This window comes from Ceratotherium simum, chromosome 6, assembly GCF_057802395.1.
Source record: "Ceratotherium simum simum isolate JZ-2026a chromosome 6, ASM5780239v1, whole genome shotgun sequence".
In the NCBI taxonomy this organism is placed as follows: domain Eukaryota; kingdom Metazoa; phylum Chordata; class Mammalia; order Perissodactyla; family Rhinocerotidae; genus Ceratotherium; species Ceratotherium simum.
In genome coordinates, this window is record NC_141905.1 from 55,334,959 (window position 1) to 55,357,913 (window position 22,955).

General features: G+C 36.3%; 1 protein-coding gene across 1 annotated transcript in view; it reads left to right on the top strand.

Moving 5' to 3' along the window:
• The window catches only part of HELLS (helicase, lymphoid specific), a 39,967-nt gene extending 20,487 nt beyond the window's left edge, over positions 1-19,480 (top strand). The window contains exons 12-22 of the mRNA XM_004427858.3: positions 1,910-2,006; positions 3,902-4,063; positions 5,405-5,544; positions 5,632-5,770; positions 7,148-7,231; positions 7,313-7,432; positions 9,343-9,459; positions 9,785-9,944; positions 12,520-12,616; positions 12,899-12,975; positions 18,912-19,480. Coding sequence (XP_004427915.1) covers positions 1,910-2,006; positions 3,902-4,063; positions 5,405-5,544; positions 5,632-5,770; positions 7,148-7,231; positions 7,313-7,432; positions 9,343-9,459; positions 9,785-9,944; positions 12,520-12,616; positions 12,899-12,975; positions 18,912-19,006 — 1,288 coding nt within the window. The 3' untranslated portion in view covers positions 19,007-19,480. The remainder of the gene's footprint in view (positions 1-1,909; positions 2,007-3,901; positions 4,064-5,404; positions 5,545-5,631; positions 5,771-7,147; positions 7,232-7,312; positions 7,433-9,342; positions 9,460-9,784; positions 9,945-12,519; positions 12,617-12,898; positions 12,976-18,911) is intronic.
• Positions 19,481-22,955: the final 3,475 nt, after the last annotated feature.

A 22,955-nucleotide genomic window follows, 5' to 3' on the forward strand; every position in this document is an offset into this window, starting at 1 on the left:
CCTTCAATTTCTCTTCCCTCTATATGTTTTACTCTTGACACAAATGATGTGAAAGCAGATAAATAAAAGATTATTTAAAAGCGTTTATTTGTATTGATTAATTAAAAGAAAACAGTTGAATGCTACCTTTATTTTTATAAGGCTCCTTATTATCTTAACTTTGTGAAACACTTTCAGATGGATTTTTCTCATTTTATCCTCACAAAAAAATCCAGAGGATAGAGAAGTTGAATATAACCCCTATCTCACATATAAGAAAAGCCAAGCATAAAGTTATTAAAAATGTAACTAGTTAAAGCCAGGTCCAAAAGTAAAACCAAGGTCTCCCAGTTTCAACCTAGTGCTTTTTATTCTAGAAACTGTTTGAGTCTTAGCTAATATCATAAAAACCAAAAAATAAAAATAGTTTTCAGAAAATAAATAGTGTGCTCAGAATGGAAGAGGAGTTAACAGAAGTTAAAATTAAGATGAAAATATCAAAATCAGGAGTGCAAAATAATTGATTTATACTTATTTATTTTGGCATCAGTGAAGGAAGAAAGTTAATTTAATATAGGAAAGTAACTTTTAATGTTTTATTTTGAGGATATATTTCACCTCTGGTTATCAAATGTTGGCCCGAGGCCAGGCTGTCGTACTGGATGTCTAGGGAACCTTTATTATTAAAGGACAAGATTTTCAGGTTCTTTGCATTTTTACTGAGTTAGAACATCCAGGTAGGAGCTGGGAATCTGAATTTATAAAGCATGCTCCAGGTGATCAAAGTTTGTAACTACCTGCTCTAACTATTGCATAAATGTTATAAGCATTTTTCCCAATTGGATTTACTGACAATGTAGTGTAACTTAGTATAGACTATAAGATGTATTTAATTGCTTATTTTAATAGTTTTTTTTATGTTGTGAAGAACTAAGGATATCTAGTAGGTAATCATTATCAAGGTATGTATATGTTGAATTTTTAAAACGTTCCTTATAGCAGGTCATGTTTATATCTAAAGAGAGAGATCATATGGCCTTGGTTTTCAGAGATGGTTTTCATTTCTATAACTTTATTAAAATGTTTCAGAAATATGTACCTTAGGATGTCACCCCATTGATCGCCAGGGTTGATACAGCTGATCTCGCTCGTCAGGCGGGTGTCGGGTGTCCCCTTCCTCCCTCACTGCTCCATGTGCATCCCTCCAGAAGCTATGCTTGGTTGAAGAGGACGACCTTCTCTGATAGAGGAGGACCATTCTTTGGTGAAGGGTATGCAAGTAGCTGCCCTCCGCTAGAACTTCCAAACAAGCTGTCAGGGTCCATTTGTAGGAGAACGTAGGGTAGTGAAGCTTCCAAGACTCCAGACATCCAAATGAGGCACTGCATGTGCCTCTCTTTAAAAAAGAGAAGGAAAAAATGTACCTTAATTTTTTTTGATTTTCATATTATTGTAAGATTATGTTAATGTACTTAAGAATCAAAAAATGTCCATTTTAAGAAAATATTTGCGGGCCGGCCCCGTGGCTTAGTGGTTAAGTGCGTGCTCTCTGCTACTGGCGGCCTGGGTTCAGATCCCAGGCGCCCCCCAACGCACTGCTTCTCCGGCCTTGCTGAGGCCGCATCCCACATACAGCAACTAGAAGGATGTGCAACTATGACACGTAACTATCTACTGGGGCTTTGGGGAAAAAAGGAGGAGGGTTGGCAGTGGATGTTAGCTCAGAGCCGGTCTCCGTCAGCAAAAGGAGAATTAGCATGGATGTTAGCTCAGGGCTGGTCTTCCTCATTTAAAAAAAAAACAAAAAACAAAAAAAAAGAAAATATTTACTTTGTAATGCATGGGTTAATACAAAATTAAAAATGTAAAACATGTTAATATAATTGATTTATGTGATAGGTTAACTTGTAATCATTTTTTTCTCTTACAGCTTTGAGTCTTGGTTTGATATCACTAGTCTTTCTGAAACTGCTGAAGATATTATTGCTAAAGAAAGAGAACAGAATGTATTGCATATGCTGCACCAGGTTTTGACTTTTTTCTTACTCTTCATTATTGACTCAGAATGAAAAAGGAACTCGAGAGATCAGCTGTTCAATCTTTTGTGATAGATTTGGAAAAATGAGGGCTCCCCAAACATAACTTATTCCCCTGCCCTTCCCTCACCCAGAAGTCACATGGCTCTACAGCAGAACTCAAGTGCTTTTTGAAATTTTGCCCTTTTTTGGGCCGGCCCCGTGGCTTAGCGGTTAAGTATGCGTGCTCCGCTACTGGCGGCCCGGGTTCGGATCTCAGGCGCGCACCAACGCACCGCTTCTCCGGCCACGCTGAGGCCGCGTCCCACATACAGCAACTAGAAGGATGTGTAACTATGACACACAACTATCCACTGGGGCTTTGGGGAAAAAAAAAAAAAGGAGGAGGATTGGCAATAGATGTTAGCTCAGAGCCGGTCTTCCTCAGCAAAAAGAGGAGGATTAGCATGGATGTTAGCTCAGGGCTGATCTTCCTCACACACACACAAAAAAAGAAATTTTGCCCTTTTCACATGTATTCATTTTATCCCTAATGGTAACTGATGTTTTTCAACCAGAAGATGAAAATGAGTGGTTTTTATGCAATGTTTGTGAATAATATTTACATAATTTCTGTCCTTGCATGATCCATTCTTACTGTTTCCTGCAGTCTTCACTCATCCTACCTTTCCTTACTTTAGACAAACATAATCTTTCAAAGGTCTCCTAGTCATTTTCATATGCGGGCCCTAAAAGCTTTCAGTTGTGCTTTGAGAAGTTTATTCAAAATCTTTATGATTTTTTTTACTTTAAAGTTTATACTACAGGGGCCGGCCCCATGACATAGCGATTAAGTGCATGCGCTCCTGTGGCGCGTGCTGCTGGTGGCCCAGGTTCGGATCCCGGTTGCCCACCGATGCACTGCTGACTTGTCAGGCCATGCTGTGGCGGTGTCCCACATAAAGTGGAAGAGGTTGGGCACAGATGATAGCTCAGGGCCAGTCTTCCTCAGCAAAAAGAGTAGGATTGGCAAGGATGTTAGCTCAGGGCTGATCTTCCTCACAAAAAAAAAAAGTTTATACTACATATTCATGATAAAAATGTGAAACAGTATAGAAATGGAAAGTAAAATTAATATCCCAAGTCATATTTACCCTACCAAGTTAATTTACGTTCTTTTCTCGATAATTGCCTATAGGTATATTTGTTTCTGGGTTGCTGTCTACAGATACTTTTTTCTTAAAACTATTGGTGATTTTCTCTAGTCAAGTCTCTATGCTTGGCTCGATACCTGTGGGGTATTTAAGTACAGGGCCCTAAAATGAACTTTCTATATGTAAATCAATTATCAATTTGTATTTAAAGGTATGGCTGTAAAGGATGTAAAGTAATTTTAAACAAGTTTGTATTTTCTTTTAAAAAACTAAGCAGTTTAATAATGATATAATTATCTGTTGCTTCTGTGTTTTATAAATGTGGAAATCACTTGTCTTCACACAGCTAATGAAGGAGAGTAATTTTTTAAGCCTGAAGTTTTAGAACTTATCTGGGTTGGTTGGTTCATTGCTTTTTCTGCTAGTCCAGAACCTAAACCTGTGGGCTGTAACTTTAACCCTAAAAGTACAGATATCACCTTCTTATTTCTGCTTTTTAAAATATTCAAGATATATTAGAGGTTTTGAAAACTTAGTAAATTGTGAACCGTTATGGATAAATTTTATGTGTTTGTCATGTAGTGGTCTGGTCTGGGAAAATTTCAAGGAGATATTTTATCTTACCTTTTGAGACTTGATAATATTTATGTAGGAAAAATGAGAAAAGGGGTAAAGGGGTATTTGGAGAGAGTATTCCCTGAAAACATAGTAATGTTTAATATTCACATATGTTTTCTCATGTTTAAATTTTAGATTCTAACACCTTTCTTACTGAGAAGACTAAAATCTGATGTTGCTCTTGAAGTTCCTCCTAAACGAGAAGTAGTCGTTTATGCACCGCTTTCAAAGAAACAAGAGATCTTTTATACAGCCATTGTGAACCGTACAATTGCAAACATGTTTGGATGCAGTGAGGTAGAGTGGAGATTTGAAATATACTGTAAATGACAGTTGGCATAGAAAATTTCATGGTTGATTTCAGTCTAATGCTTATCACTTGTTTGCAAGACTTTTTTTTTGTGCGGAGATCAGCCCTGTGCTAACATCTGCCAATCCTCTTCTTTTTTTGCTGAGGAAGACTGGCCCTGGGCTACCATCCATGCCCATCTTCCTCCACTTTATATGGGACGCCGCCACAGCATGGCTTGACAAGCAGTGTGTCGGTGCATGCCCGGGATCCGAACCGGCGAACTCTGGGCCGCCACAGCGGAGAGTGCGCACTTAACTGCTTGTGCCACCGGGCTGGCCCCTGCAAGACTTTTTGAGAGTGCATTTCTAACTGGTGTATAAGGCATGAGGCCAATAGCAAAAGTTGTCTCCTAGTAATTCTATGGTCCTAAAATTCAAGTGATGGCTCATGCATTAATTGCTTTATAGTCACCTGGAACGCTTGTTAAAAATTTTGATTCCTGTCCCTGATTAACCCTTATCATGTATCTGGGGATGGACTTGGAAATACATTTCACCAAGCACACACTATACTGACAGCTTGCCAACTAGACCAATCCCCAGAAATATGTAATCCCTTTACAGAAGGTTATTGATAGCCAGAAAGTTTAATAGAATATTCTATTTGAAAGAAATATCTTCAGTTACCCACCATATTGCAAGAGATTGAGTGGAATGTGATTATCTTATAACTGAAGATTAGGAGACCCTCAAGTTTTGTTTAAACGTCCAGATTTTTACTGTATGCCATGGACCTGTGTATTTCTTTTCAAAATACTGCAGTTATGCATTTCTGTTTTATACAACCATTAGACTCTGTTCTCCCATTTTCATTATATTAAAGGGAAGATTGGCTTTTTAGCTATTAGAAACTTACAGTAGTTGCCTATTGTGAAGAATTTCGTTGCAATACTATACCAGTCCAAAGAAATACCCTCTGTAATGCAGATTTGTGGAGCCTAATAAGAGCCCTAAGCCATTAAATCCTTTTATATAAGTTCGAAACCGTTTTATCCGTCCTTAATTTTTTCCACTGAGATAAGAAGGTGTTCACTTTAATTCTCAGATACTGTCATCAGTGTTAAAACAATTAAATTTCACATGGCAATATTTGCATTTGGCTGTAGTTTATAAATCCTTGATTTTGTGCCTTTGGAAATTACTAAACTTCGTGATTAAAGACAAAATGTTGTTCTTTATATCTTAAAAGATTTTGTACATAAAAATATTATACCCCACTTTGTATATATTTAGAATTGAAGGATATAGCTTTTAAAACAGATATTCCTTTAATTTGTTCTTTTTTAGAAAGAAACAGTTGAGCTAAGTCCCACTGGACGACCAAAACGGCGAACTAGAAAGTCAATAAATTACAGCAAAATAGATGATTTCCCTAATGAATTGGAAAAATTGATCAGTCAAATGCAGCCAGAGGTAGACCGAGAAAGGTGTGAGTTTAGAAATAAATTTAAGTATTCTTTAAACTGTGATATTTTTTGTATTTCTTGTATTCATGGATTATATGCTTTTGGTAGAGCTGTTGTGGAAGCAAATATCCCTGTAGAATCTGAAGTTAATCTGAAGCTGCAGAATATAATGATGCTACTTCGTAAATGCTGTAATCATCCATATTTGATTGAGTACCCTATAGATCCAGTGACACAAGAATTTAAGGTGAATACCATTTAATGTACTGTTTTGATTTCTGTAACTTTTTTATGTTGGGGGAAAGTGTTATTTTGTATTTTTGATTATTATGCTTAAAGTAAATGCTGTGCTGTTTGTCATATGAAGATTGTAATCCTTCCAGTAAATGGAGACAATCTTCTCCCACAAAATTTAGAACTTTATGAGTGTTAGAATGAAGTTCATTTTCTGTATGTAAGCTAACTAATAATATTTTTATTTACATATTTTATATGAACAGCTAAGAATCATCCTAAATTTAGAGTGATATTGGAAATATAATTTTTTTAGTAACGTAATTGATTTCCACTCTGTTTTACTGTGCCGTCTATTTTAGCAATGGTTGTCACCTTTTCAGTATTCCTTTTAGTTAGTATTCTGCTTGTCAAAATGAATCTTGTGGCTCATTGCTTAAGTCTCAACAAATTGCCGCAGAAGAGAACGAAAAAGTTGATATTGAGCTGTGGGCTTTCAGATTAAGTGAATGAAATTGCCTTCTTGGGCATTGGATGGAAAAATTGCATGCATAGTATTAAAAGAAATTAGTTCTCAGTAACTCTCAATAACCCTGTTTCATACTAGTTTACTTACCCCTGGCAGTATTGACATTTTGGGCCAGATACTTCTTTGGAGGTGCTGTCCTGTGGACTGTAGGCCACTTAGCAGCATCCCTAGCCTCTGGTCACTAGATGTCAACAGTATCTCTCTCCCCCAGTTGTAACAACCTAAAATGTCTCTCTAAAATGCCAAATATACCCTGGAGGAGGAGGGCAAAATTGCCCGCATTTGAGAACCACTGCTTTACAGTTTTTCATTTGAGTAAGGAAGAAGATGATCTCTGATGAGGTAATTGATATTCATCAGAAGGTGAAAAATTTCTTTATCTTCAATATTTAGGTTGCTTATAAGCTCCTATGTTTTCTTTAGAATTTCTACTGAGAATTCTAATAGTAATTTTCATACCTGTTTTGTTGAAAGTGTACTACTCAGTTATAAAGAATCAACTTCAATGTATATACAGTAAGGTTGAACTTATTGATCTTTTATACAAAGCCTTTGGGAGAGGAGTGGGGACTATAGATCAAAGTTAGACTTAAACTGAATTTTGTTTTTGTGAAATCATTGGTTTTAAATTCTAGAGTATGTCTTGGTTTTAAATTCTAGAGTGTGTCTTTCCTTGAGAAAGAACTGTCTTCTGATAAAAATCAAATTTATAACGTCAATTTTAAAAAATTTTAAACTTTTATGGGGACTTAGTTTTCATTGAAAATTGAACTGTTTACATGATGATTATTTTGACAAAAACCAATTATTAGTAGTTATCATGACTTTTTTCTATTTTTTCTTTCTTTGCCCACTTTTAAGATTGACGAAGAATTGGTAACAAATTCTGGGAAATTCTTAATTTTGGATCGAATGCTGCCAGAACTAAAAACTAGAGGTCACAAGGTGGTACTTTTGATTGGATTTTTGGTTGTTTAATTATTCTCTTATAATCAGTACAGATACTAAGATATATTTAAATTTTAGGTGCTGCTTTTTTCACAAATGACAAGAATGTTGGACATTTTGATGGATTACTGCCACTTTAGAGATTTCAACTTTAGCAGGCTTGATGGATCCATGTCTTATTCAGAGAGAGAAAAAAATGTAAGACTACTTATGTCATACATACCAAATTCTTTTTTGTAACTCCTATCTTGATTTCTGAAGTAATGTTCAAAATAGACCCGCAGATTAATAGATAGGAAAGACCAAAAACCCTATAGCAGGATCCAAAACAAAGCATTTTGATTTAATATTAATAAGGCTTGGTTCTCAAATTACATGTATCTTCTGATACTACCATACTTAATAATATCCTACTTTAACCACCACTGTAAGAATATTGAGATAACAGGAAATGTTTTCTTCTGACTTTTTGGCTCTTCTCTCTACTCCAACATTTTACTATGAAAATATCAAATGTATAGCAGTTGAAAGAATTTTACAGTAATCACCTGTAAATCCACCTAGGACCTGCCATTAAAATTTGACTATTCCTTTTTTATCCCATACCTGTGATATAGCATCAGTCCATTATTGTATCCATGCATTTTAAAACAAATTATAGATGATATTTCCCTTTCTAATTACTTCAGCATATTAAGTCTTTGGGGGTAAAATTTACATATCCAGAAGTGAATAAAGTGTACATTTGCTGAGTTTTGACGAAGGCATATATGTCACCCACACTCCTATCAAGATATAGAACGTTACCATTACCTCAGAAAGTTCCCTCATGCCCCCTCCCAGTCAAGCTGCCTTTCCTGCCTTCCCTATCTCCTAGGCAAACACTTGATTTTTTTTTTTTTTTTTTTGTCACCAGTTGTTGAGGGAGAATGGCCTAGACTTTTTTTTTTTTCCTGTGAGGAAGATCGGCCCTGAGCTAACATCTGCCAATCCTCCTCTTTTTGCTGAGGAAGACTGGCCCTGGGCCAGTCTGCCATCTTCCTCCACTTTATATGGGACGCCTGCCACAGCATGGCCTAACAAGTGGTGCGTCGGTGCGCGCCCAGGATCTGAACCAGCGAACCCCGGGCCGCCGCAGCGGAGCGCACGCACTTAACCATTTGCGCCACCGAGCCGGCCCCTAGACCTTTTTTTTAGTATTAGATATTCTCACTTAAACTTCCCTTGTAATGTGTGAGTTTTTTTTGTTTTTTTTAAACAAAGTTAAGATCTCCTTAATAAAATAGGTGCTTGGAAAATAAATGAAGTTAACACGAGCAGATATTTTATATAAATTGTTTTGTAGATCTGAAAGATTGATTTGGCCTCCCTTGGATACACTTTTATTAGTTATAATTAAAAACAGTTTCCCTCCTCAGTCTTTTTGGTTCAAGTTAGTCCCTCCCTCTGTTATGGTTTATCACAGTGAAAGGATACAGATTTAAATCAGCAAAGAGAAGAGTCACGTGAGGTGAAATCCAGAAGAAACTAGATGTGAGCTTCCAGTGGAGTCCCAGACAGTGCTTAATTTTTCCAGCAACAATTTCTAACAGTACACAGGGAGTAAGCCAGGGAAGCTCACCTGAGCCTTGGTGTCCAGGGTTTTTATTGAAGATCAGTCATGTTGGCATGGAACACTTGTGTGACTGGCCTGAACCACTCAATCTCAAGCCCTTCTGATGGTTAAATTGATACACTTTGTCCCAGGGCCCCTGGTTTATTGCCACAAGGTGTGCATTAGGCATGCTTAGGATATTTTGTTTCATGGGAGGTGAGTCTTTGACGATTTTATCTCTTTCCAGCAAATTAGTCGTCTCTAACTTTTATGGCTTCTAGGGTTTTCAGTATTTATTTACCCCACATCAAAAGTCCTGTGGATGCTGAAGAACTCATACCCAGTTTGAAGAATGCTGGCTTATTATATCCCTTGGCACACACTGCCCTCTCCCTTCCTTTCCTGGTAAACGCTTGGTTATAAGATGGCTGCTCTATATGCAACACCATATCCACATTCCAGGCAGGAACAGTTTTTTTGTTGATTCCTGTGTTTACATCCTTTTTGCTTTTAGATGCACAACTTTAACACAGATCCAGATGTGTTTATCTTCTTAGTGAGTACACGAGCTGGTGGCCTGGGCATTAATTTGACTGCAGCAGATACAGTTATCATTTATGATAGTGATTGGGTAAGTTGAAAGTGTAGCAATATGCTGATTATATTTCCATTCTAAATTTTTAATCTTTCATTGTACACTTTGCAATTTCATTATCTATTTTGGAAGATATTTATTTTAAGATAAGAATCATTTCTTTATCAAGTGTCCTGTGTGTAAAGACTTGAACATGTTTTATCAGTGAAGCCACTGTAGAAGTCTTAACTGACTTAAGTTAAATAGTTAAGGCACTATTTAAGTTTCTGATTGGATCGTGCATGTTGACTTGAGCCATAGTTTGAGTTTAAATAATTTTAACCTTACACTGTTAAATGTTGTTTTTCTTTTTAACTTTAAGAATCCCCAGTCTGATCTTCAGGCCCAGGATAGATGTCATAGAATTGGTCAGACAAAGCCAGTTGTTGTATATCGTCTTGTTACAGCAAATACTATTGATCAGAAAATTGTGGAAAGAGCAGCTGCTAAAAGAAAACTGGAAAAGTTGATCATCCACAAAAGTAACACTTTCTAGTACTTTTTCGTTTCAGTTGTCTATTGTGTATTGTGAATTTTTGGTGTTTTTTTTTTTCTATATAAAAGAAATTAGTGCAGCTTGATTAGTGTAGGATTTAAATAGGCAGAGGGGAATTTGAAGCTGTAAAGACCTAAACTAAGTTGATGGCTGTAGACATAAAAGAAACAAAAACATTGGTGACTGTCTAGATGAGGAGCAGAGGGGCAGAGAGAAGTATCAAGGATAATTTTAAAATGCCATATCCTTAACTCTGTCATAGGGATGACGTGATTGACATGATGTTAATGCTTGTTCTTTTTTTTTTTTTTTTTTGTGAGGAGGATCCGCCCTGAGCTAACATCTGCCAATCCTCCTCTTTTTGCTGAGGAAGACTGGCCCTGGGCTAACATCCATGCCCATCTTCCTCTACTTTATATGGGACGCTGCCACAGCATGGCTTGACAAGCGGTGCGTCGGTGTGCGCCCGGGATCCGAACCGGCGAACCCCGGGCTGCCGCAGCGGAAAGCGTGCACTTAACTGCTTGTGCCACCGGGCCAGCCCTTAATGCTTATTCTTGATAAGAGATTTACCTGCCAAAAAGCTTTAAGAAAACTTCCGAGGCTCTTTTTGCAAGTTCATTATATTAAGTATTAGGTTATTAAAGGTATATTGAAATAGTGCTATGAAAAAATGTATTTATTTTATTGAACTCACTATTTCAAAAAATATTTGACTCTGGAATGCCCTTTTCATATTTTTCATCTTAGTGTTTTAAACACACCGTGATTTTTAGTCTAGAAAAGATTCTGAGGAGTAGGGAAAGTGAAATGGGTGAGGCATTGGCATTTTATGTTCTGTTGGCTGAGATTCCTTGGAGAAGTTCTACTTGTATTCATTCAATAAAAAATTCCATTTGGATAAATGGCTTGATGGCTGCCTTAAGAAAAGTTGAAAATCATATATATAAGTTGTGAAACCTAAAGAAATAGGAACGTCATAATAATGTTGAAAATCACTAACAATTTATTTTATGCTACTTTTCTATTTGTAAGTACTTTCTCCAGGGTATCTGATTTTGAGGGAAATGTGGATGAGGTTTTAGACATCTTTAATTTGACTTGATGGAACACTCGGATTGTAGTTGGAATTTGTATTGAAGGAAAAACAAATTTTAATCTTAATAAGATTTTGTGCAAATTAAAAAATTTTCACCTGTGCAGCTTTAGGAATTTGAATGATAAATTAAATTATATTTTGTTTATTGACGATAATATGAATTAGATAAAGTTTATTTATGGTTTTATTTTCCCAAGTTCTATTTTCAGTATTTTGAGAGATTAATTTCAAAGAATAATTTGAAAAGAATTTTTAAAATGTTGGCAGTGTTTTAGTGAGGTGTATGACATACATACAATAAAATACCCAGATCTTAAGTGTACAGCTTGATGAATTTTGACGAATATATACACTCATGTAACTATCATCCAAATCAAGATAATGAACATTTTCATTGTCCAATGTTTCTTCATGTACCCTTTCCAGTCATTTCCCATGCTCCCTAGCCCCTCACTAGGAGGCAACTACTATTCTGATTTCTGTCACATAGATTAGTTTTTCCTTTAACTTCATACATGGATTCATTTGTATATATGTATTCTCTTTTGTCTAACTACTTTGTTGAACATAGTATTTTGAGATTCACGTATGTTGTGTATATTAGAAGTTTGGGGTTTTATTTTTTATTTATTTATTTATTTTAAAGATTTTATTTATTTATTTATTTTTCCCCCCAAAGCCCCAGTAGATAGTTGTATGTCATAGCTGCACATCCTTCTAGTTGCTGTATGTGGGACGCGGCCTCAGCATGGCCGGAGAAGCGGTGCGTCGGTGTGCGCCCGGGATCCGAACCTGGGCCGCCAGCAGTGGAGCGCATGCACTTAACCGCTAAGCCACGGGGCCGGCCCTGGGGTTTTATTTTTATTTTTATTTTTATTTTTTTATTATTATTTTTTTTAAAGATTTTGTTTATTTTATTTTTTCCCCCCAAAGCCCCAGTGGATAGTTGTGTGTCGTAGCTGCACATCCTTCTAGCTGCTGCATGTGGGACTCGGCCCCAGGATGAACGGAGAAGCGGTGCCTCGATGCGCACCCGGGATCCGAACCCGGGCCACCAGCATCGCAGTGCGCGCACTTAACCACCAAGCCACAGGGCCGGCCCTGGGGTTTTATTTTTAAATTGTTAAATAGTTTATCCATTCTTTTGTTGATTGGTGTTTGAATTGTTTCCACATTTTGGTTATGAATAAGTTGCTTTTGTACAAGTGTTTGTGGATGTATGCATTTATTTGTTCTTGGTCTTAGGGTGGGTATATGTTTACCTATATGAAACTACCAAGTGGACATAGCATTCTACACTCCCACCAACAAAGTATGAGAGTTTTGGTTGTTTTTCTTCCTTACCAACACTTGGTTTTCTATGTCCTTTTTAATGTAAGCTATTCTGATTGGTTTGTAATGTATCCTGTTTTGGTCTAAAAAGCAATTTTGAATGTTTTTAATTTCTTGAAAATTTTTCTAGATCATTTCAAAGGTGGTCAATCTGGATTAAGTCAATCTAAGAACTTCTTAGACCCTAAGGAATTAATGGAGTTATTAAAATCTAGAGATTATGAAAGGTAAGATTTTTTTCATTAAAAAAAATGTGTTTTGGGGCTGGCCCTGTGGCCTAGTGGTTAAGTTTGGCATGCTCTGCTTCGGTGGCCCGGGTTGGGTTCCTGGGCACGGACCTACACCACTCATTGGCAGCCATGTTGTGGTGGCGACCCACATACAAAATAGAGGAAGACTGGCACAGATATTAGGTCAGAGACAATCTTCCTCGAACAAAAACAGGAAGATTGGATGTAATTCATAGTTTTGATTTATCATATAGACTTGAATATTTTGTTTTCTTATAGGGAAGTCAAAGGATCAAGAGAGAAGGTCATTAGTGATAAAGATTTAGAGTTGTTATTAGATCGAAGTGATCTCATTGGTAAGTATCTCTTATGCTTTTATTTATTTTTATGGAAACTTTGAAAAATACATGTAAGTAGAGAGAATAGTATAATGTGCCCCTATGTATAATTCATTTAGCTGCAGTAGTTCACAACATTTAGCCAATCTTGTTTCATTGCCATTTTCTTGTTGGAACCTTAAAAACATGAAATTTTACCTATAATCACTTTTCTTTGGCATCTGTCACTGAGAAGAACATGTTTTTAATCATAGCCACTGTATCATTATTACATTTAGGAGAATTGGCACTAAAACCTTAATTACTTTAATACCCAGTCTATATCCAGATTTCCCCAGTTGTCTTGAATCAGGATCTAAATTTCGTTGATTGTTATGTCTCTTTCCTTCTATAACACCCTCCTCACTTTGTTTTTCCATGCCATTGATTTGTTGGAGAAACTGGGTTATTTGTCCCATTCAATGACTTAGACTGGAATTGGCTGATTTTTTTTTTTTTTTCTCCCCTTGTGTTGTCCTTTGATTTGTTCCTCAATCTGCTTGTTTTCTGTAAAGTGATAAATAGCTCCACAGGCTTATTTAGATTTAGATTCCATATCTTAGGAATACCAGTGCTTTGTTCTCATGTTTTAAATCATACCAGGAGGCATATATGTCTGGGTTTCTTATTTTTAGTGAGCTAAGAGTGATCAGCTGATTCAGGCTGTTTCCTGTCAACCTTTTATTTAACCCAATGGTTTTATCATCCGTTGATGATATTTTCTTAAGGATTGCAAAATGATGATTTTCTTGTTCTGTCATTTCTTTATTAGCTGGAATTAGTCTATTAACTTTACTTTATCAACTCTTTGGTTACTCTGAGATATAGTCTCTATAGGTGAGGCAGGATAAATTGCTTCTTTTATTTATCAATTTTTAGAGTAGTGAGTTGATGCTTACAGTGGTGACCATAAATTATTTTGAAAACAAATATAGTAAATATAACTCTTCATTTCCTAATTTGTAACATATTACTAGTATCTATGCTCTTGATTATTTATGTGTATCGTATCTGTATGGTGGAAACACTATCAAATGGTGTGCTACTGCACATCTTTTCCCAGCTCTACGTTCAGCAATGTTATGTTGGCAGCTTGATATTGGTGATGATAGGAATAATTAATACCATGGAAATAGGGAACAACTACAGGGGCTGGCCCAGTGGTGCAAGCGGTTAAGTGCGTGTGCTCCGTTTCGGTGGCCCGGGGTTCGCGGGTTCGGATCCTGGGCACGCACCAGTGCACCGCTTGTCACGCCAAGCTGTGGTTGGCATCCCATATAAAGTAGAGGAAGATGGGCATAGATGTTAGCTCAGGGCCGATCTTCCTCACAAAAAAAATAAATAAATAAAAAATAAAGGATTCAAAAAAAGAAAACTACAAACCAGGGCCCTTTGGCGGTGGGGGGTATTGTTAAACAATGACCAGGACACCACTGTATACAGTGTCATGATGTCTTCAACTTAGTTTCAAATAGCTGTTTTTAAAATTGTCTTGGTCTTCCTTTTTTTTTTTCAGTAACTTTATTGAGATAATGTCTTTGTCTTATCATTGAATTGAAAGAATTTTTTTTTTCTGAAGAAGATTACCCTGAGCTAACATCTGTTGCCAATCTTCCCCCCCCTTTTTTTTTTTTTTTCGCTTGAGGAAGATTCACCCTGAGCTAACATCTGTGCTAGTCTTCCTCTGTTTTGTATGTGGGTGGCTGCCACAGCATGGCTGCTGATGTGTTGTGTAGGTCCGTGCCTGGGAACTGAACCTGGGCTGCTGAAGCAGAGCACACCAGACTTAACCACTAGGCCACAGGGCTGGCCCCCAAAGAATTCTTTATGTATTCTAGATACAGGTCCTTTATCAGGTATGTTTTGCAGATATTTTTTCCCAGTCTGTGGCTTGTCTTTGCATTTTCTTAATTAACATCTTTTGAAGGGCAAAGGTTTTTAATTTTGATGAAATCCAGTTTATCTTGTTTTTCTTCTTGTTATCACTCATGATTTTGGTGTCATCTCGGTGAGTTATCTTTGCTTAACCCAAGGTCATGATTTTTTTTTCTTTTAAGAGTTTTATTTGTTATAATTGAGTTAATTTTTATGTAGGGTATAAAGAAAAGGTCTAAAATTTTTTTTTTTTTTTTTTTTTTTTTGTGAGGAGGATCAGCCCTGAGCTAACATCCAATGCCAATCCTCCTCTTTTTTGCTGAGGAAGACTGGCTCTGGGCTAACATCCATGCCCATCTTCCTCTACTTTTATATGGGATGCCGTCACAGCATGGCTTAACAAGTGGTGTGTTGGTGCGTGCCTGGGATCTGAACTGGTGAACCCTGGGCCGCCGCAGCGGAGCGCACGCACTTAACCGCTTGCGCCACCGGTCGGCCCCTAAATTTCTTTTTTCATGTTGTTATCTAATTGTCCCAGCACCATTTGTTGAAAAGATTATTCTTTCCCTATTGAATTGCTGTGGTACCTTTGTTGAAAATCAGTTCTTCATAAATGTAAGAGTCTTTTTCTGTACTTTCAATTCTGTCCCATTGATCTGTTTGTCAGTTCTATGCCAGTACTACACTGTGTTGATTATTGTAGCTTTATGGGGAGCTTTGAAATTGTGAAAAGTGAATCCTCCGGTTTTGTTCTTCTTTATCAAATTGGTTTCAGCTATTTTGGGTTCTTTGCATGTTTATATGAATTTTAATTTTCAGATAGTTCAGGAAAAAATATGAGAAAGATAAAGCATTATGGCCAAATTAAATACAGTATCAAATAAAAAGCAGCAGTACAGAAGGTATGCAAGAATAGTGTAACATCTGAACATACTAATTAACATTAACTGAATAAAGGATTTCTAGATACTGAAAACCCACTCCATATAATGTCATAATCACCCTCATAATTCTTAAACTAGACGTAGAGAAGAATGTTCTTGATCTGGTAAAATGTATCCATCTAGTAAATTACTGCTAAAATCAAAAACAAACAAAGATAACAACTCACACTCACGCTATTTAGTATACAACATTGTTCGCTGTACAAGGAAGTCCTAACTAATGCTATAAGATAATAAAAATGGGTTAGAGGAATAATAATTATAGTAGCCCACCCTTATCCATGGGGGATACATTCTAAGATCCCCAGTGGATGCCTGAAACCATGGATAGTACCGAACACTATATATACTATGTTTTTTCCTATACAGGCACACCATTGATAAAATTTAATGTATAAATTAGGCACAGTAACAGATTAACAATAATAACTAATAACAAAACAGAACAATTATAACAATATTCTGTAATAAAAGTTACCTAGATCTTAGCAACCTGAGCATAACAATTTTTTTCTTAAGTTGAGAACGTCTACCTTTTCACTTTTTTTTTTTTTTTTTAAGGTTTATTTTATTTTTTTTCCCCCAAAGCCCCAGTAGATAGTTGTATGTCACAGTTGCACATCCTTCTAGTTGCTGCATGTGGGACGCAGCCTCAGCACGGCCGGAGAAGTGGTGCATTGGTGCACGCCCACGATCCGAACCCAGGCCGCCAGCAGCGGAGCGCGAGCACCTAACAGCCAAGCCACAGGGCCAACCCCTACCTTTTCACTTAAAAGAAGCACTTTATGGCTTCTCTTTGGCATATTCTAATTGACGGCATCACTACCCCTGGGCGTTGGGGCCGTTATTAAGTAAAATAAGGGTCACTGGAACACAAGCACTGCAATACTGAGACAGTCGATCTGATAACTGAGATGGCTACTAAGTGACTAAAGGGTGGGTAATGTATACAGTGTGAATATGCTGGACAAAGGGATGATTCCCATCTGAATGAGGACTGAGCAGATGGTGCCAGATTTTATCACACTACTCAGAATGGCATGCAATTTAAAATTTATGAATTGTTTATTTCTGGAATTTTCCATTTGATGTTTTCGGACTGTGGTTTACCATAGGTAACTGCAACCACAGAAAGCAACAAAAATGGGACTACTGTGGGGGCCAGCCCAGTGGCGCAAGCGGTTAAGTGCACGCGTTCCGCTGCGGTGGCCCGGGGTTCGCCGGTTCGGATCCTGGGCGCGCACCAACGCACCGCTTGTCAAGCCATGCTGTGGCGGCGTCCCATATAAAGTAGAGGAAGATGGGCACGGATGTTAGCCCAGGGCCAGTCTTCCTCAGCAAAAAAGAGGAGGATTGGCATTGGATGTTAGCTCAGGGCTGGTCCTCCTCACAAAAAAAAAAAAAAAAAAAAAGGGGGACTACTGTGAAGTAAGAAAGAGTTCGAATTGCTTATATTTGCAGATGGTGTAATTGTCTCTGTAGAAGGACCAAGGCAATCTAGAAGTTTTTAGAATAGAATTACAAGAATGTTGCTATAAACTAATAGTATGTGTATCAGCAATAATTATTTAGAAAATAAGATGTTTATAAGAGCTACAATACTATATAACATGGCTAGGATTAAATATAACAATTTCTTTAAGGCCTTTATGTAGACAATTATGAAACATTGGACAGTAACAGAACTAAATAAATGTACAGATTTAACTATATTCATGGATATGAATGTTTAATATTAAAAAAATAAGTCAGTTATTATTAACTTATATTTGTAAGTTAATAATAACTTATAACCCCAAACTAACTTATATTTCTTATATTGATATTATAATTAAAATCTCAATATGACTTTTAAAGAACTATGACAGGCTGTTTTTAAAATTTATGTGAAGAGTAAAGGGCCAAGAGCCAAGACAATTTTGAAGAACAAAATATTCCATAGCAAGTATTAAGACTTAATTTAAAAGTCGTAATAATCAAGACTGTTGAATTAGCATGTGATAAAATAAATTGACTAATGCTATCGCAAATCTGGAAAGTCAACCAAACTTCCATGGAAAGTCAGTAAATGACAGAAATGGCATTTCAAACTAGAGAGGAGAAATTCCTATTATTCACTGTATGATGCTGGGACAATTTGTAATCAACAGGGAAAAACCTCATACCATACTCAAAAACAAATTCTATATAAATTAACAATCTAACTAGTCAAAACCTAAATATTAAAAGCAAAACTTTTAACAGATAGGAAAATATATGTATGGCTTTGGGATAGGAAAACAGCTCTTAAAACAAGGTACAAAATTCACAAACTAAATGAATAGATTGATAGATTTTATTATAGTCATTTAAACACTTCTGTAAAACCAGATTTTATTACATTAATTTAAAGACCTCTATGAAAACAGATGATATTATAAACAGATAAGAGACAAACCACAAAAAATATTTGCAACATGTAACACAAAGTGTTTATCATATATAAATAACTAAAAATCAATAAGAAAAATGGACATTTGAGCAGGCGGTTACCAGGAGAGTTGAATGGCCAGTGAACATACAGAGATGCTTTAATTTCACTGGAAATCAGAGTAATGCAAATTAAAACCAGTAGAGATTTTTATTCCATAACTATCATATTGGTAAAAATGTAAAAGATCACATATTGGCAGTGGGACTGTGTATAAAGATAGATTTTCATGGTGTCGTGCTTCCCAACTTTTAAACTAACCATGATTGGTTTTTTTTTTAACGTCTGAGAATGTAATTCAAATTGGTGTTCTGTTTATTGCTCTATATCTACATATCTTAAATTCAGCAGTAGTGATTTTGATTAGCAAACTGATATTTTAGTTTGTGTGCTCCCTGGAGGCCAGTTCTAGTTGTAATAAGAGGAGTACATTTTCTTGCCTTTGTTATTATTAAGTGTTAGTGATTAAGGAATAAAGCGGCCCACATTTCTGGGTTTTTAAATTTTGGACAGATGACTCACTTCTCATAACACATTGGACATCTCTTTTAAGATTCCTTTTTAGGTTCTTCTACTTTTTAAGAAATAAATACTTGTTTTAACTTGTTTTAATATTTTTCTCTTAGACCAAATGAATGCCTCAGGACCGATTAAAGAGAAGATGGGGATTTTCAAGATACTAGAAAATTCTGAAGATTCCAGTCCTGAATGTTTGTTTTAAATTGGCTCTAAAGAATGTCTTTAAAAAATTCTTATTTACATCTAGTGATTTACTTTTATTGGTGTTGACATCCAGATTATCCACTTTACTTTTTTGATTATATCGGTTTACATACTGTAACTTGTACCATTGCATACTTAATAGATGATGATTTTCTGAGCTTTATTCAGAACAAAGAAGTATTCTAAGTGTAGATTTTTCGGTTAATTTTTCAAACTCGGTAGTACTCTTGGGTACAGGCTGATGTGTACTTAACCACTGCCAGATTTATACAGTCTTCCTGTGGAAGTTTAATGTCTTTTCCCCACCTTTTAGCAGTACAGTTCTTGGGTTTTTGGTACTTCAGTTATGGAGTAAGCTTTTGATGGGGGAAAGATTGGGATTATGCTTTCTGTTGGTTAAATAAGAAATTGTTTGATTTTAGGGTCTATTTCTATAAAATGGTTTACCAAATAAATGTTCATTATAAGATGATCTCATCAAATTATTTCTTCAGAAAAATAATGGCTCAGGTGAAATAATAGCAAAAGTCTTTACTTACATTGTGATTCAACATTATTATGGTGACTTGGTTTCATTCACTGGTAATACACACATATGTTACATAAAGATTTCAACTGGACATTGGGTTAACGCAGAGAAGGCTCTGGAAGAAACTGTAGGGTCTTGACAAAAGACCAGAACTTGGAAGTGGCAGTAGATCTTGCAAAACAAGAATAGAATGAGAGAGGAGACCCTGATAATTTATAATAAGAGGAGTAAATAGTACCAAAGAAGGAAACAAGACCTAGGAGTATAGTAATGCAGAATCCATAATAGAGGAGCATAAAGGCCAAAATGGGAACAATTTAGGCCCTGTATGTATATCAGACTATGAGGAAGAGAAATCCTGAATGCTCCTTGAACTGTACATTTCTGTGTCTATTGTTTATCATGTCAGAATGTTATCCTTGCTGCTGTGCATATTCAAATGTAGATCAGATTATTTCTACTTTTGGGTAATGGAACTAGGACTTGGAAGAAAAACTATTTGGAGAGAATATTCAGTGCAAGACAAGAACTGACTTCAGAGTAGGTTTTTTTTTTTTTTTTTAAGCGGAAATGTTTACTAGTTACACAGTCTCGAAGACTAATCATCATCATAACCTTAGTTGGTTGCTTAGTAGTCGTACTGAGTTCTCCTAGTCTGTTTTCTCTTACATTCTCCCAAATGAGTATTTCATGGGTTCATGTCTGTCTTCACATCTCTAATACCTCGTCCCTCACCTTGCTCCCTGTTGGCACTGAGAAATTAGAAACAATCCGAAAAAAACTCATAAAAGTTGCCACCACTACGTCAATAAACCTACCAGCATCTGTGCCCATGTATCTTCCTTTCCTGTTACAGTGGATATATTGTCTGTCCTAGGTAGAGCCAACGGAAATGTCTCTCTTATAGCAAACTCCTTGAAAAGTTGTCTATATTCGCTATTGTTTGTCCTTTTACATTTTTTTTCCTGAACCCATTCCAGTCAGATTTTCACCCCCATCACTCATGGAACTGTTCTTATTCAGATCTCCAGTGACCTCTAACATCATTTTACTTAATCTTCCAGCGGCATTTCCTACAATATTTTAATCTCCACTAAACAATTTCTTTAGTTTGTTAGATTTCTAGCAAATAGATTTGTGTGGTTTTCCTTCCTACTTCTCTGGCTCTTTAGCAGTCTCCTTTGCCGTTTCTTACTGTGTTTGACCCCTATACATCAGAGTGTCCCAAGCAGCGCTTGGGGCTCCCTTGATGGTCTTATTGCTTTAAATACCAACTGTGTGGTGAGGACTCAAATTTATATCTCCAGCCAGAATCTTTCTCCTGAACTCAATCCAACTGCCTACTTGACATGTTTACTTGATTGCCTAACTCAAGCTATCCTAAATCTGAACTTAAGAATTTGTAGTTCTCCAGCCTGTTGAGACTGTTACCACCCATGCATTTATTTTTCATCTTCCAAAATCATGTATTGTCATCTCTTCTGTTCTCTTGACCTGAGAGTTTAATGCCTCCTCCATAGTTTTACTGTTATTTTAGTCTCCAGATTTCAGTAAGGGACAGAGGGGAACAGGTGTTCTCCTTCTGTGATGTTGAAACAAAGGATCCCTGGTTTGTCTTGTATAAAAATGTATTCTCAAACCAGGACTTGTTTTCCATCACTTGATCAAATTGCTGTGAAAAATACTTGACCAGTTTATTTTTCAGTGAGTCATTCTTCCACATCATTAGGCAGTTGCTGAGTGAATTGAGAGGTGGAGTAGAAGTGGTACGTGAACATTTCCAAGCAAACGTTTGATGGAATCTTGGACAAATGTCTTAGCAATTTTATATGATTTTTTAGACTTGACAGTTTGAAGTAATATTTTATGAGAAGTCTGACAAGAACTAATGTTCAAAACATTAAGTGATTCTGTTGGTTTTAAATTCCATACTCTATTTCAAACAATTATTATGGTTTTGAGCTTTTTAAGTTAATGCTACTTAAGTTTTTACGATTCTGTTGCCTTTACTAGCCAGTACATCTCCACAAATGACATACTATGTCCTTTAATACTCCTCCATCAATTTTGGTTACAGAAATCAAGCCCAGAGAACCATACTTATGAGTAAAATTTAAAAGATCTCTTTTGGTCATCCTTCTTTGGAATCACTTATTGTCATCACTTGGTTTAATATACTGCTGCTGCCTTCAGAGAAGATGTAACTTGTCAAAATTTAGTGAAGCTTGTCTTTCCATTATACACATTTTACACCCCTAATTTAGCTAATAATGTTAGCTCTAAACAGATTTGATTAAAAATTAAAATGATTGTAAAAATGAATTATAAAGCAAATATTTACATTTTCTCAGAATTTTATATATTTTTGGCTTATAATTGGTGAACTAAGTTGAAAATACCACATGTTGTAATGTGGTCCTATTGTGCATGGCTAGGACGTGAGTTTGACAACAATGCCAAGCAAATGGCAGACAGACACAATAAAAGTGCTGTCTCTAGGTTTTACTTGGTATCAACTTAATTTCAAAATGTGAAGACTTAATTACAGGTAGCTTTACTTGGTAAAGTGGTTGGTCATTCACATGATGTCGAATGTGCTTGTATAAGTTTTGTGTAGATTTGATTGAAATGAATACACACTTAAAAACAAATACCTCAGCTATAGTCACAGGTTCTAGTTTGAGAAGTGCAGCCCTGAATGATAAATAAACTTGTCCATAATTTTTCCTAATTTCCCTTTCATAAATCTTCTGTCTCCTCTAGCCAGATGAATGTACAGATCAGCCCCTTTATCACCTATCTGGGTCTTTTATTTCTTCCTGAGTCTTACGACTTTTTAGATTCCTCTATATCCTTCACTGTCTTGCTTAAATATCACAACCTGAAGAGGTCATCTTTGACAGTGGTGACATTATGTGAGCTGTTCCTCTTATTTAAGGTATTTCAGAACATTTATAAAATGTACGCCTGGCTCTCTTAATGCTCGGTATTCACCACCACCCACCCAATTAACGTGGTCAGATGAAGGTTTCATTTCTTTTTTAGCTTTAAAAGGCTTTTTTTTCATGAAAAAGCTAGAGGTATAAAAATAGCATAGGCATTACAGAAACATGGCAGGTTTCTTTTTTACTTTTAATGGAGGTATAACATACTCCAGAGAGTTCAGGAATCTTATGTGCTCAGTTTGGTTTATACAGATGTATCCGCTGTGTAACTACCATCCAGATTATGATGGAATGTTTCTAGCATTTCAGAAGGCTCTCTGCCCTCCTAATGAATAAGCCTACCCCAAGGTAACCACTCTTCTAATCTTTATCATCATGGACTAGTTCTACATAGCAAAATCTGTGACAGGTACATGAGTTAATGAAGTTTGGGAAACGTTAATTAAAAGAACATCTGTCAGTACAGATGAAAT